This window comes from Nesoenas mayeri, assembly GCF_963082525.1.
Source record: "Nesoenas mayeri genome assembly, chromosome: 8".
In the NCBI taxonomy this organism is placed as follows: domain Eukaryota; kingdom Metazoa; phylum Chordata; class Aves; order Columbiformes; family Columbidae; genus Nesoenas; species Nesoenas mayeri.
This window is the reverse complement of record NC_137554.1, coordinates 31606713-31622194: the sequence shown is the minus strand read 5'-3', so window position 1 is coordinate 31622194 and position 15482 is coordinate 31606713. Positions and strand designations below refer to the sequence as shown.

General features: G+C 46.4%; 1 protein-coding gene across 2 annotated transcripts in view; it reads right to left on the bottom strand.

Moving 5' to 3' along the window:
- Nucleotides 1-14708, bottom strand: part of DMAP1 (DNA methyltransferase 1 associated protein 1) — a 31083-nt gene extending 16375 nt beyond the window's left edge. The window contains exons 1-8 of one of the 2 annotated variants that reach the window (XM_080349015.1): nt 14564-14708; nt 14070-14226; nt 11250-11341; nt 10449-10644; nt 5977-6135; nt 4697-4864; nt 3540-3725; nt 593-664 (exon numbers count right to left, since the gene is read on the bottom strand). In XM_080349015.1, the coding sequence (XP_080205141.1) occupies nt 593-664; nt 3540-3725; nt 4697-4864; nt 5977-6135; nt 10449-10644; nt 11250-11341; nt 14070-14171 (975 nt within the window). In that variant the 5' untranslated portion in view covers nt 14172-14226; nt 14564-14708. The other variant, XM_080349016.1, reaches the window with a different exon arrangement.
- Nucleotides 14709-15482: the final 774 nt, after the last annotated feature.

The window sequence follows — 15482 nt, the reverse complement described above, 5'->3', positions numbered from 1 at the left end:
GAAAACATTCAGTCTGCCAGGCAGGTTTAACTTACCCAGTATCCCAAAACCTGTCGCTAAGAGACAGGCATCAAGTTTTGCTGATGAAACAGCAAGAAAATTCTTTTCTCAGGGATATCTGTGCAGCAGAATGATCAAAGAGGCCTTTCCCCAAAATATTTCCTGAAGATAATGGAAATAGGAAAGCTAAAAATTGTACGCATTTATGTGTCTCTTCTTTTTTCAAAGTCACAAACTGAACATCGAGTTCTTAAAAGCACCTCTCATCTCTTAACACACATGCTCTACAAGGCCCATTACATTTGGCTGCATGCTCTGTTTGGACTAGACAGCTCCATTTGGGCCCATCACGTGTATCCAACAGCAGAGCAGGCACGCCAGTACCAAACACCAGCACGTCCAGGTGCCCCTGCAAGGCTTTCACAGAACCAGCATTCCAAGTTTCTGAGTCTTCACATTTATGGAATTCCTTTCTTATTTTAGAGGCAAGAACTTGACTTTCTTTAGCTATAAAAGGAGAACAGAGGAGGAGACAGACAGGCAGACTGAGAGACATTAACAGAGGACCCAAGGGACCAGGACAACAGCCTACCCTCTGGCTTCGCAGCGTGACACCTGCAGACTTGAAATCAGGAAACTTGATGCCAGCAGTCTCAGGAACAGCCTGAAAGAGATCGAAACAGGATGTGTTGATGCAGGAAACACAAGGAACACAAGATTTCATATAGACACTATCTGAAGGGGAAACACTGTTTCCTATGACAGAGAATCACCTGCCACAGCCACATGTCAGAGCTGAGGCAAGAGGAAAATCCCAAGCAATGGGATTCAGTGGGAAAATCCCAACCAATTCACTGAGGAAAATATTGCAGATCAAGGCATCTTTGGAGAGCTCAAGCATTTTTGCTTGGTTGGTTTCATGTACTGCTCTACAAAGAGCCTTACATCCATCCACATAAGCACAAACCTCAATCCTAAATGGTATTCCTTATACTAACATATGCATATTTGCACAATAATATCCTTACGCAACTTGTGCCCATTTCACTGATCAAAACAGGCCAGAATCTCCCCAAATCTTGGCTTTTGACTGCAAGTCCTCTAAGAAATGAGGTGAGAAACCTCTGATCTGTACAGATATGAGCCCACTAATGAGGATGTAAGGACTCAGCCCCTCCAAGGAGGCCTGCTGTTTATAGAGGTTTTGCCATTTGTCCAATTGTTAGACAGTTTTCTTTCTTCCTACTTCACATTTTAAACATCGTAATAGAAGAAGGAAGACTACTAATGCTGCTGCTAAATAATAGAGCATTTAGTTGCATTTCAACAAAATGGAAAAATCTAAATGAAATCCCTTTAAAATCTCCGCTGCTGAGCAACACACAAGGTGAGCATACTTCTAAATTATTAAACCAGCCTGTGTGTAGGGTCCCACACACTGAATGGTGTGGGGTCCTCTGAATGGGCCAGCGACAGTCATGTTTCAATCCACGAATAGCCACAATCTCTGCAAAACACAGGCTCGGTCACACTTTTCCAAAAGGAAGAGTCACTTCAAATCTCACGATTTCTTTGTAGGCATCATTCGCCTTGCGGCTCCCTCATTTCTCTGCAGAGAGGCTCAGCAGCTTCCCCTTTGTTCCAGAAAAGGCTGGGACAACGAGGGCTGCCCCAAGATCATAAGAGATGCTGAAGGACAGTGACTCAATTCCTCAAGTTCCCTGCCAATGACTCTCACATCTCTATCAGCTCTCCCTATGTCTTGGTCTTGAGGTGGCACCTTGCAAACCACTCTGCCAGGCCAGGCATTAAGATATTTTTTCCAGTTATCTATGGTCAGTTCACTAAATAGAGGCCCCAGAAAGAGATTTCTAAACATGACCATGGTAGAAAAAGTATTCTCTACCTAACAACAGTGCTCATGAACTCGTAAGGCTCACTTTGATCTTTGGTAGGATGTAGCCTCCCTGCTTGGATTATTAGAGACAAAGAAGGCTGCAATCAAAAAACAATCCTCTCTGCTTCCTCTGGATGAAGGCTGCTTTCAGACTCCTCGAACTCTGCCCCCCAGCCTGTTGCTGAACACTCTGACTCAAGCAGAGAGGGTAAATCAGCATCGCTGGCTTAGCCGAGACAACTCTGCCTGCACTCAGCGCATAAGCAATTAAATGGGTTCTTTTGCCTTGCGTGCCTGTACATGCTGTAAACGCTTCAACCTCAATTGACTCTTTGGTAAATGATTTTCCTTTGTTGAAATGATGCTGATGCAGCTCCCGATTCAAATTCTTAGTTAAAATGCAATTTTTTTCTTAACATTTCCCAGCTATAGTTGGTAATTGACTTCTAATGGACTCTGTCATGGTTGAAACGATGCTAGTGCAACAACAGAAACTGCTTCTCTGCCCACCCTGGCATGCCTATCCACTAGGTGCCTGCAGACAGGCACCAGCCCATGGGCAATATTCAGGGCTGGACTCCCTCACCTTGGCATCCTCAGCATTTTTCCAGCCCTATTCTCCATCACCACCCTTTTTTTCTCTACCACCACCAAGTTGTTTTCTTTAGAGGGAGATATGCCAGCCACGGGTGAGCTTTACTAGATCAACCCTCATGGGAATGGTGTCCAGTGATACTATATTCATTAGGAGTAGGAATAATATGTCTTTTTAAAAAGCATTTTAAGGAAGTGGTGGCCAGTAGGTACACTTCATCTAGCAATTATTGTCTAGCATTCACTGCCTCTCTCCCCTCTCTGCAAAGACCCTTTTGGAGGAAAATGACACAAATGCTCTCTTTTCACAAGGTGGAGGTACAGGAATTCTCAGGGACTCACTGGAAATATCTGAGATTTTGTAACAGCCATTTCCTACTGAAGGTGCTGAATTTAGTTCAGTCCATGCTGCCTTCTTTCCAGAAAGGGACATTTAGGTAACGTCAAATGTGAATTGAAACCTGTGTTCTGGGCTCCTTAGACTTTAGCTTGGCTCAGGGAGAAATACGAAGCAATAAGCCCCAGAACACAGGATTTCCCCCAGCAGGGCTGCTCTGACCACGGCTGAGCATCGGGAGAGGGGCATCTACTGAGCCTGGGAGATACTCCTGAGACCCAGGAGTGGGGAAGGAAAGGGAAACCTGGACTAGAAAAAGAAGGCAGTTGAAAGACAACAGTTTCATGGCACAACCCTGCACAGCAGTAGCAGAATACACTTGGGAGAAGCAGAGAGACAGATGCTTCTCCCTGCCATGAGGCATGAATGGCTGGTACCATTTCAACCCATTTCTCGGGAATAAAAAGGGAAACAGGACTTAAACCAGTATTTTTCAAATGGGAGCGAGACAGGGAGCACACCAGAGGCCTCTGACAGTCACTGCCTTAGACCATTCTGCCTTCCCAAAGACTTAACCGAAAATGCATCTGCCAGAAGGCAGCCAGCAGCCGCTCCCCTCAGAAAAGCTGAGGGCCTGATCCCACTAGGATTGTTGAAGGAAACACGGAGCCAGAGCACAAAGCCGGGGGGGTAAAAAAGGGAAATCTTTACAGGCTTCTCTGTCTCCTTTTTCTGTGGCAGTTTCTTCTTGGGAGCCTTGCGCTCTGCACGTCTCTGCTCAGTGGTGGTGTCAGCAGCTGTGATGAGTTTCTGCAGGTCTTGGGTTCTCTTTTCTCTCTCTTTCTTCCTGGTTTCAATTTTGCGGAGCTCCTGGATGAGGTATTCTTCTTCTGCCACCTGCAGACCAGAGCACGGAAAGGCAATCAGAGCATCAGTGGAGGCCTAGTAAGGCAAGGGGGCCATCTACCGATATCAGCTCTGCCCTGGGCCACCCTGGGAATGCCGTGAGGCTCCCCTGCCTAATATCCTGCAGAGCACTTGGATTTGTGGAGGCCGTTATCTTCCACAGCCTTATCCTGCATCCATGGCAAGGCCAGTCTACAAACTGGCAACTACTGTGTGACAACAACCCTTCAGCAGCATCCACAAGCGATCAATCCCTCCTTCAGACAAGGGAGTCAAGAGCACAGCCAGGTAAAAAAGTCCAAATAGACTGTAGTTGCAAATGCAGTGCTGTGAAAAACTGGCTCCCCTCCCCACACACAGCATGTAGAACCTAGAGCAGCTATGCTTGGTATCAGCACACGTGTCAATGTGGGAAGGACAAGCAGAGTCATTACACGTGTGAACTTGTCATTAGAGGGAACTACTCACAGAAAAGGATGTTCTCCCCCAGCCTTTGGGGAACACAGTTCCTTAACCACTAACCCCTGGGACCATCACACAGCTTCAACAAAGAGAAGGAGAACTAAACATACAGATTTACAGTCTTTGATGTTCTCTGGCAAGATTTTTACTCTTAAGGAAATAATTCTCTTCCCATGGGTCTCAAGGACCCATAAGGACACTGATCTTGAGAATTAGTTTTTATTCAGAGGACTAGTACAGTGTCACAGAGAAGGTGTTGGCAGTTGCCAGAGACCGTAACTCTGCTCAGCTCGCCCTCTCTCCTGTAGAGCCAGATTTCTCAGTTATTGTCCTTCTGTATCCCTTAAAAGGACGTGAACTCAACAACAAAAGCAGTACTTAAGTGTTGCTCTTCTCTTAGCCAGTGTTTCTCTTTCCAACCCTCTGGCCTATTTCATCCACCTACTGATTCAGTTTATCACAGATATTCTGGAACAGTGATGCTCTCTTGCCCAGGTTACCTGCTCTGGTGTCCTGTTGTACAGCCTTTCCAGTTGTTCCTTCCTTCGCCTCTCATGGCCAGCATCGAAGACTGGGATTTTCAGGTCTGTGCCCGGAGCAGCACGAATGTTAGCCAGCTTGGCACAGATGTGGTAATATCGTTCCTTCAGGTCCTCCACTGATCTTTTCTGCAGAAGACATTACAGGAGAGCAACATTATGAAAGAACCAAGCAAAATCCCATGCAGTAGCCACCTAAGGAACACTGGCTGAAGGATGTCAGGTTGTGTATAAGACACAGTGCTTAGGAGGAGCCTTGCCAGTCCCAGTAGAACCAAAGGGAAGTGGGAGTCTCTCAGTGAACTGCGTCAATTAACTGCCATGGGTTCATAGCTACTGCTTTAAACACACTCACCAGAGGGTCCAACATTACAGCGAGGGTACAGACAATACAGCAGAGAAGAAGCACTCCCAGATAAAAGGATACAAGGAGAGTTGTCTTGAGAGGAAAAAACTTTGAAGAGGAAACTGTGACAAATGTACTGGAGATATCCTCTGAGCTGCTCCAGACAATGGCTATTCAAGCCACAACCCAGAAGGTATCAACTGCCCATTGTTACACAGAGTCTGAGCTGTGTTCCCTCACTCCAAGCACCAAAGGTGTTTGGGCTGCCCAGCTGGGCAGACTCTTGTTATTCCACTTTGCTACAGGCTCTTCACATGAGTCTTTCAGAGGGCAACAAAAACCCCCCAGCATTTGGAGATGTTCTGTAGGAGTCACATCACTCCCCTGTTTCACCAGGAGGCACAGAACCAGCAGTTACAGGAGATTTAAGATCACGACATCAGGGTCACATCTTCAGACCACTGATGGTCCCTGATTCACAGCAGAAAGGACAGAAACCTGCACCAGGTCAGATGACAAGTCAGGAGCAGCATTAGGGAAAAATCTGTATCCCCAGGGACCATTAAGAGATCTTTCTCCCAAGCCCCATCATGCTCAGCTAAACAAACTCCCCAGCTGCCTTATCTTCGAGAAACGAGTTATTCTCCTGGCAGGGACAAACCTAACTTTCTAATAAAACACAACAGGGAATAAGCACAAGTCACAGTGGATTTAATTACAAACAAAGCAAGCAGCAATGCCCTGTGCTGGAAATTCAATAGTCCTTGCTGCCAATAATTCATTATTTTCCCCTAATTAAGTTGATATAAAGGGTAATTAGGTATTTGCAGCACAGCAAGCCTTGCACATGCCATAGCAGCAGGTTGCTAGCAGCACCTTGGCCTCTGGGACTCACCTTGAACTGCTGGTGATCATAGCGGTCGTGAATCACCACAAAGCGCAGATCAAAACGCCGAGCCAGGTCAAAGAGGTGGTCTGTCTCAGCTTTGGTCCACGCATCATCATGGAGATACATCTGGTACTCCTGCTCCGAGTAGACAGGCACCTGCACTGTCTATGTAGAGACAAGAAAAACACAGTAGCTCTTGCAGCATCGTCCTTCTCAGTGCCAGCTGGTAGGGGCTGAGATAATTGAGCCAAGAACAAGAGGCAGCTGCCAGGACCCTGAGCAACAGGTCCTGGCAGAAACACAGCAGAGCAGGTAGAGGACTTGATAAGGAGCAACATGTGGTCTCAGGGCCACAGACATGACATTCTGGGGAGCCTCCCAGGAACTACTGCCTGGGAGGTTGAAACCTATTTCAGGTGGCTGACACAAAGCTCAACAACGCAGATCCTGACAATAGGTTTCAAAATCATCAAGCTGACTTGATAGTGAAACCAAGGTTCTGACAACCTCCCTGCATTCCTCCCATGCAGCAGCACCTGTAAGTTGACATAAACGGCTCTGACAGTCAACTCTTTACTTGAACTGGGACATGATCTCTTATACAGGATGAACAGGAAAGGCAAGAAGCCTTTAGCACTCCTCCTGCTTTGATACACAACCCAGCTGTTTCATGTTTGCTGCAGACACTGCTGTGAAGATCTGAAAGGCTGGCTGCTGTATAACTGAGGGTCATAAACTTGGCAAACAACTTTGTCCGTCCCTTCCTCATCCACCCTTTCTCCAACAGAGCCAGAGACCCACATGACAGTCCAACTCTCCCACTGTCCCAGGTGCCTAAAAGGCCAAACTCACTCCATGTCCCCAGCTTGGAATTGCTCTGCAAGGGCTCTGATCAGGACGTGAGTGTCACATGAATACTAAAGAAACAGTAAAAATACTTACTGTATTAGGGGAAGTCCTAGCACATGGTAAAGCAAAAGTGCAAACAAGCCCGTGCTTTCCTCCTTTACACCCTTTCACTACTCCTGCAGCTGAAATTTGCTCAGCCTGAGAAGGTCCTGCCTCCACAGGAAAACGGTGCGTGTGTAAGCAGCACACATGCTTCAGCACCTATACGTCCTCCAGAAATGTCATCCTCATAAACTCCATACAGACCAGAGGAGCGTTTCTGAGCCTCCAAACCAGAGCCTCTTTAGGTCTCCTGCCTTTTGTCCATCACTGAGATAAAGAAGCATAAAGGTGAAGCGTATCTCCTGGGGACATACTGCATCTCCACCTTTAAGTACCACTTCCACCAGAAGCACCATCCTATTAGGCACCGTAACGATGTCCTATGTAGGGCACAAAAAAATTTTAAAAAATCTAGAGTAGCTTACATATATAAAAAGAGCCAACAGGGCCCTCCACAGAGGATGGAAGGGAAGGCGGCAGATGTCATGTCAGAGAACAGAATGAGACAAGAACAAAGAGCACTCCCCCAAACACCTCCTCAGCTGCTTTCATGGCTGCTCAGGTGTGAACTGCTGAGAAATGAGAAGGTGAGAATTCATCAGATGGGAAGCCTGAGCCACCATGGGGTGGCTATAAGTTCAAGTACAACACAGCCCAGAAAACGCAAATATGACCCCCGGAGAGGGATTTCCAGCAGAAATTGGCAGGGTTTCAGCTGCACCACAAGACCTCGCTGGGGATGCCAACTATAACTCTACTGACCCATGTTCAGGAAAGATGAACTGAAATGGGAACAAGTACAGAGAAGAGCAACAAGGATGAGTAATGGGGTGGGGAGCTTGTCTTCTCACAGCAGATTGGAAGAAAAAGGAGCCTGGCAAAGGAAGTCTGAAAGGGAATCTGTCTGCAAGCTTCAAGTATGCTAGGTGGAATGAAAGGAATAACCAAAGGAAGAAAAGAACAACTGAAATAAGGACAAAGAAATTGGCTTGCACATAAATGCCAATTTAACACGGAAAATTTAACCTGGAAATGAGAAATGGAGCAGAGACAGTCTGGAACAGCTTTCCAAGGAAGCACAGGGGCAGGAAAATCCAAGTGCTTTTGAAAAGCAACTTGATCAGTTTATGAAAGGGACTGGCTGCTTCAGGATCTGAAAGAACCAAGAGAATGATTCAACGGCCCAGAAAACCCCTTTCAGTCCTGTATCTCATACTACAAACTCACACAGTGATGGGTATTAAATTAGATGAAACTGCTCAGGAAAGATTCTGGAGACATAAAACAGTTCTGTGAAAATATCAGTACAATGTCCAGCACTGGTGAAAAGACAAACTAAAGACTAAAAATGATCAGAGGAAAAAAAAAGGACACACAGCCAGTGTACAAACCTGCCACGCTTCCATAAGTGAAATACAAATCGCTAGTCCACCCATTTCAAAATAAAGGATATTTGAGAACAAGGGTGACACAGGGAATGGAAGGGCAGATGTATGTCAAATTATGGAAAACACAGTACATAGCAAGGACAATTTACTACATCACGTAACACAAGATCTCAGAGGCACCACATGAAACACCAAGGCAACAGCTGACAATGAACAGAAGAAAGCACGTTTGCACACCATACAAAATGAACCCACAGAACTCACTGGGATATTCACAAAACAGCTTTCTGCCCTGAATGTACCCAGCAAGAATTATTAAACGCAAATTCCAAGTTAAGAAATCCTTAAGTCAAAGGCCAGCAGAAACTAAGAAAAAATTACCTATATTTGCCCCGTTCTGATGCTCTTTCTCTAAGCCTTTGCTAATGGTAGCCAGAAACACAACATCAGCTGAGACAGACTTTTGCTCCGACACCAGTGAAGCTGCTTGTATATTCCTATTTCACACCCGGGATCAAGGCTCAGTGTACACTGTTAAATCAAAGTTTACATTTTGGATTTCACAAAGAGGAGGGATTTGTGGGGGAGACTGGGAGCAGAGGGAAAAGGCAAAGCAACTGGGCAGTGATGCAGGAGACAGGTTAAAGAGCTCCAGTGACCAGCAGGACAAACCACATGAAAATGGACTTGTGCCAAGGGGAGTAAGGGATTCGGGTAGAGGTATCAAGTATGTGAGAAGGAAGCCTCAGAAGAGTCTGGAAAAGTAAATAAATTTCCTCTGACACAGCAAATATCTGCAAAACTACTCATCGGTGCAAAACCAGCCTCTCAACCACAGATCCACAAGGGTAACAACTTACTCCTAATATTACGTCATTGCACATGTGCAGATGGCAGCACTCTGTACCACTAATCTAAAGGTTGCAGCCTTGCTGAAGGCTCTTCTGTCTGTCAATTCACAGTACATGATAAAGTTAAGGAAAGACGAATCATATAATTACAACCCATGTGTGGTCCCCTCTGATAAACTCAGCTGAACTCAGCCAAAAACTGTAACAGCAGTAAAGTCTTAGAGACAATTACACTCCCAAAGGTTCATTCAGACAGAGAGGTAGGTGCTTTGAATGAGTCACGCTTCAGACTTCCACCCTAGACATCAGAGAGGAGATACCACAGGAGGCTCTTACCAATGTCCCAGCAAGAGGAAAAGCATCAGTCAGAGCTTGAGCCTTCTAACATATAAGGTCAACCAAGCACTTAACTCTGCAGGAAGCCAGGCTTTGTTAGAGCTGATGCTCTGTGGGTTACAAACTTAAGATGTTGTATACACTTACACACAAGCAGAGCTTTTGTGGAATCGTGTTAGCACACACAGGTCTTTTTCCCCTTCAGATTTGCATCATGAAGGAAGTTACATTATGGAGGCACCCTAACTCTCTCCTTTCCTAACTCCAGCAGTCCTAACTTCAAAATATAAATCCTGATGTAGTTTTCTTTGTGCATACACATGAAAGTCCCAATCTCTCAAAGCAGACACATCTGGGACAAAAGACAGGAGATTACAACAACACATTGTGACAATTTAATAAAAGACGCAAAGAACAGGGTACTGCAACACACTGATACCACAGCAGCAGTTTCAGAGGGAATGCAACGCAATTCAGCATCTGTTCTGGAATCTGGCCAAGAGGCTGCAAGACAGCTTTTTGGCCACGAAGCTCAAGCAATTTCTTTCATGTTGGGCAAAATAACAAGACTTACGACTTAACGTCTCATCAAGAATAGAGTATCTTTTACTACCCAGAGCCTGTAATCAGGGGGAGGATGTTGTTAGGAACGGAATTAGATGGGAGAGTGCCTCCTTACCAAATCAATGACTGCAGATCTGAAACACAGGAGGCTCTAGGAAGCTCTGGCTGCAAACTGAGTGAGCCCACTTAGCCTGAATGACTTGGAGAACATCACAGTCTGTCATCACATGGCTACAAGCCGCGCTGCAATTTAAAATGCAATTGCCAAATCTAAATCAGCCTTCACTTGTTGAAAGAATTGACTTCCTGTCTGGACATTCAAGAAGCTGACCAAAGGATATTTCCAGCTGCAATTTACACGCTTTTGTTTGAAAGTGCTCCCACTTACTTTATTGAACCTGGCAAAAGGGTAGTCCTTCCCTTCCTCTGCTGCTCTCCTCCAGTGGTAGAACATCGCTCCATCTTTTCTCGCTGGGTTGGTGAAGGGCATCCACTTCCAAGGCCGGACTTTCTTGGACCCCAGTTTTGCTTTGACTGTTCGATAACCCTGAGTTGTATCACTTGGCAGCAGCGGAGGTGCATCCCTGAGGTAGAGAGAAGCACCAGCTGACAAGAAGCAAGAAGGAGCCCAGCACAAACCCAAAGAGATTTCAGACTCAGAGTGGGATCTGTCTCTACAATGTTTAGGGTGGAAAAACCTGAGTTTAAGGTTTATTGCAGGCTTTGCACTTCCCAGAGTGTAATCCTTCCCACATCAGAGGACAGAATACACAGCATGGATGGGTTTGAATAGAACTATCTGGAAAGCAAACTATGCAGGAGACAAGGGGGCAAGGGTACAGTCCATAACAAGCTAACTACAGGCTGCAGCAGAAATAAAAGCAGGTGGTATTCCCCCTTGCGATTAAAAGAGAATTACATACAGAAGGGTAAGAACACTGCCTTGTGTGCACTAGACTGTTATCCCTGTACCTCATTCATATCCTGCGCAGAGCAAACCCCTCAAATTTAAAAGAGAGAAGACAGACACTGTCCATGAGTGTCTAAGAGGGAAAGGCACAAGCACGGGCCAAGCACAAAGGGGAATCAACCTGGGAAGCGAGACTGCCCATGGTTTCCAGAGGATGCTGCCTTGCCACCAAAAGCCCAGGCTCCCCCGCAACCTGCACAGATGACCACAAGCTCTTACTTTTTGTCAGAGTAGAGAAGCGCATAAACTTCTCGGTGCATTCCTTCCGGTCTCTTAAATGTCAACGTCTCTGAAGACTTCTTGGATTTTTTCTGAAACAAAAGAATTGCATTTTAGATTCAGAAGTAGCAGTCCCTGAGGGACCATTAAACTACATAATCTGGCGCCCTGTGATGGTTTTCACTTTTATCTGGTTTTAGACACCTTGAATTTCTCTAAGAAAAAGTGCCTGTTCCCGCTGGAAGACACAGACAGACAAAACGTGCCCACTTTCAGTGATAGCACTCCCCAGTACTCAGACACTTGCTGTTGCTGATAACACACACTTTAATTCCAAGCCGAACGAACATCTGGCTGTAGCTTTCAGGGGCCTAAGGCCACTAAGCCTTTTTTTACTAAGTAAGCACTGTCCTCAAGTGAAGATATTAATGTGGTTAATTAAGTGATTCTTTACCTTTTCAAGAAGATAGTAAGAAATGCCTTCCCACCCTCCCCTAGTTTTTGTCACTTTGTTCTGCAGCAACTTCAGTTTTTACCAGTTGTGATCAAGCCCTTGCAGTAGCCTCATGTCAAAACCACTTGAGGACATACAGAAGCAAACCCTCATTCCTGCCTCTGCTCTCCCATTTATACAGGAAATAATTTCTTTTTACGTAGTTTCTCCATAGTAGGAATTCAGTGCAGACAATGCAATCTGGTCCCTACACCCTAGTCAGAACTGATGGTTTCTAAGACATGTTCCACCTCATATCACGTATACAAGTTTATAAAGTAATCAGCTTTGGGTTCAGGTAAATACAGGAACAGCCACATTAACAAGGAAGCTTTGTTTAAGTGGGCCAAGCTTACTGAGTAGTCCAGAGCATTTGGTCTAACTGTACCATTTTTGTAACTACTAGCTGTGTCACTACTTTTAAGTACTTGTTTACCATATCACTACCAACTTTTTAATCCTAATATTTTGCAGCAGTAAAACTAACACTGTATCATAAATTGCGCTAAATCTATACGGTCAACTTTAGCAAGCAAATTCAAAACCCCATTAAAAAAAAAATCAGTTTGGACTATAACTACTTTCCATAAAACTTTGTGACAGACATCCATTACATTAGCACTTTTTCACTCCTAATCAAACACCTTTCTCCTGGTGTGTCCACCACTTTGCCCAGGAGCAACGTAAGGCCAAGCAAGGCAGTTACCCCAGGTCACCACACACCCTGTTTGAACACACGCTTCTGGAATTCCCCCAAAGTTCTCAGATTTATTAAAAGTTAATATCAGCAGGTCAGAGATCACCACAGATAGCTCTTTTAGGAGTTGAGAACAAATTACTTGGTCCTGCTGAATTAAATGTTTTTATGCCTAGTAATTTTTATTTTAATATTCTCAGTCACTAATGGACTGGAAAGTACTTCATGGTTCTCTTGTGATTTAAAGACATCAATCTGTTCCTTTTCTAATTGAGAACAGATCTATTTCCTGAGCAAGTGTTCTACTGTTATTAGCAATTTTGCTCTCTCCATGCAATAATGCCTTATACTTTTGGTTTCATTTCGTCTCTGTACTTTGTAGACATCCAGAACTTTGTAGACTCACGGCTGCAAGCGGCCTCCTGTACTCCTCCCTAAACCTCTTACTCCACCACCCCTTCTTCTCTCTTTCCATTAGACAGGTACATTTGATGAGAAACCCATATTATTCTCTGCTGCAAAAGAGAAAGAGCCAGCCACCAGTTCTCCTTCAGGTCTCTGCCAGCTAACAGACAAATGCATCTAAATCAAAGAACTTGCAACTCCAAACACTTGGCAGTACAAAGTCACAGGCTGAATCCAGGCAACAGGCTGCTCAACAGCCACACTACCCAGCAACACAGCTGAAAAACTGCGATTTTAACATTTCAACCTTTGAATCACTGAAGCACATCAGTTTTCTATTACATCAGTTGTACTGTGTGTTCTATCTCCAGCAAGGCAGTCATGAAACCACGGCGCTTCTCTTCAGAAACAAACATACCAGTGGAGGCAAGCCAAGACACTCAGGAAGTACTTTCAGAGATGGGGTGGTTGTGTGTTGGTCTTTTGTGAAAAAACAACAGACAGGTTTTACTTCAAATCAGACCACCTCTGTACTGACATGCTCCTGGGGACTTCAGCTCCCCCACCTCATTTCCAAGCAACTCCTCATCTCATAACTACTTGTGAATTGACCTTGCAAAGCATGGGAAAGCCAAGATATAGCCCAAATTTAAAATATAGAAGCCAACAACATACTGTAGCATATTACCACACAGAACATAGCATGTGACGGCATATATCCTTAACATAGCTTGCCCACATTCCACAGGAAACAGTTCCAGTTCTCCCAAAGCCCAGGCACACACCTTCCCCACACAGGCACTACTCGCTCTCATGATTTGAAAACATCCTACTGTTCAAACAAGTCAGAAAACTTTTTTTCATTCTAAAACAGGACTATGTTACATTATTTCCAGCTGCTTGGGAGCTAGATGATAAACACACTTCTTACTTACTCCACAAAACAGAAATTTTTACAGATTGCTGAAAATGTCCTGGGGCCAGGCCTAGTTCACCAGGACACCACTTACACAGCTGCAGCTTAAATATCATCCCACACGCCACCGCACAGTTAACTAAGAACATCAGGAGCCCAGGAGTGGGGCCCTCCGGGAAGCCCCAAAATAAACCAATGTATGAACATGCTTTATTCCATCATTTTTGCAATATTCACCCCAAACACCACATGTAAGGTCAGTCAATGCTTAGAAAACAAGCAGCGGCCCCTCAGGGCATGGCAGTTCACCTTATCTGAGTTGATGATATCCTTTTTGTTGATGGTGCCTGTGTTCTCCGACTCCACGCCGCCGAGCTCCAGGATGTCCCGCACGTCTGCACCCGTCGCCATCTCTCCGCCTGCCCAAGGGCCTCGCCCGCCGCCGACCCGTCCGTCCCCTCCAGCTCTGGGGGGAAATAGGGGCCGGGGTTAACGTGCACGTCCCGCGGGGGCTGTCCCGTACACACGCAAACACGCATGTGTACATACACACGCGTATATGGACATACATACACGGATACACACACGTATACCGACATGTACACACACACCACACACCGCCCCCCCCCTCAGGCCCAACAACGGGGCCTTGTACCCGGCCGGTCCCGGGGGCCACCCAGGCGAAGCCCGCGGCCCGCAGCCCCACGGCGGGGCCCCGGGAAGCCCGCAGGAGGACGGTCGGGACGAGGTGTCGCCGCGGGGACCCCGCAGCCCCGCGTCCAGCCGCTCCCGCGCCCACTCACCCGCGCCGGCTCCGCAGCCACCGGGACGGTGCGACCACCACAGCGGCCCGGGCAGCGCCACTTCCGCTCCCGCCGAGAGGCGCCCGGAAGCGCCCGGAGCCCTTTGGGGGCCACACCGCGGGATGAGCGGGGAGGCGGATGGCGAGTCACCGGTTCGCGCCCCACTCCCAGCAGGTCTCGGCTGTCCCGGGACCGGCGCCGCTGGACTTACGTCCCCTACAGCGGCATCCAGACCCGCCCGAGGCCGCCGTACATCCTTCCCCACGCCGGGCGAAGAGCCTGCTGCAGGCGGAACTCGCTTCCGCACCAGGAGGTGGCAGCACAGCCGTAGCCGGCCTGGGCTCGACGGTTGTCCCCGAGCCTGGCCCGGGACACCCCCGCAGCTCAGCCGGGGGTCGTGTGCGGGAGTTCGGGGCTGCAGAGCACCCGCAGCCTCCCAGGGTGCTCCCAGACTCGCTCCCCCGGTTACCCGAAGCAACGAGCTGGGGATTCCCATTCCCCTGGTGAAACGGAGAAATAAACTTAACAGCAGTTATACTGTTAAGCACCATTCTTTATTTTATCAGTGCTGGGGAGCACTGGGGATCATCCTCTATAAGCGCTCCAAAGACTGGATGCTCTTGCGTTGCTTATATTCACATAATTATTACATATGCATTACCATTTTTGAAAATTTTGCCATACATCTATACTAAGAAATAATGTTAATTGTAATTGTTTGGTTTCTTACTTAAAATACAACTATTAACTATTAGTTAAACATAAACTAAGCTCTCTGCTTCTAAACAATGCATAACTTAATCTTCTGTCTCCCGCTTGTCATGCAGAAGGACCTAAAACTTGAAAAATATCCCCTCATTTTGCAGGTGATCGGGAAGCATTTATCTCACATCAATTGGTTAATGACGAGTATGTCTTT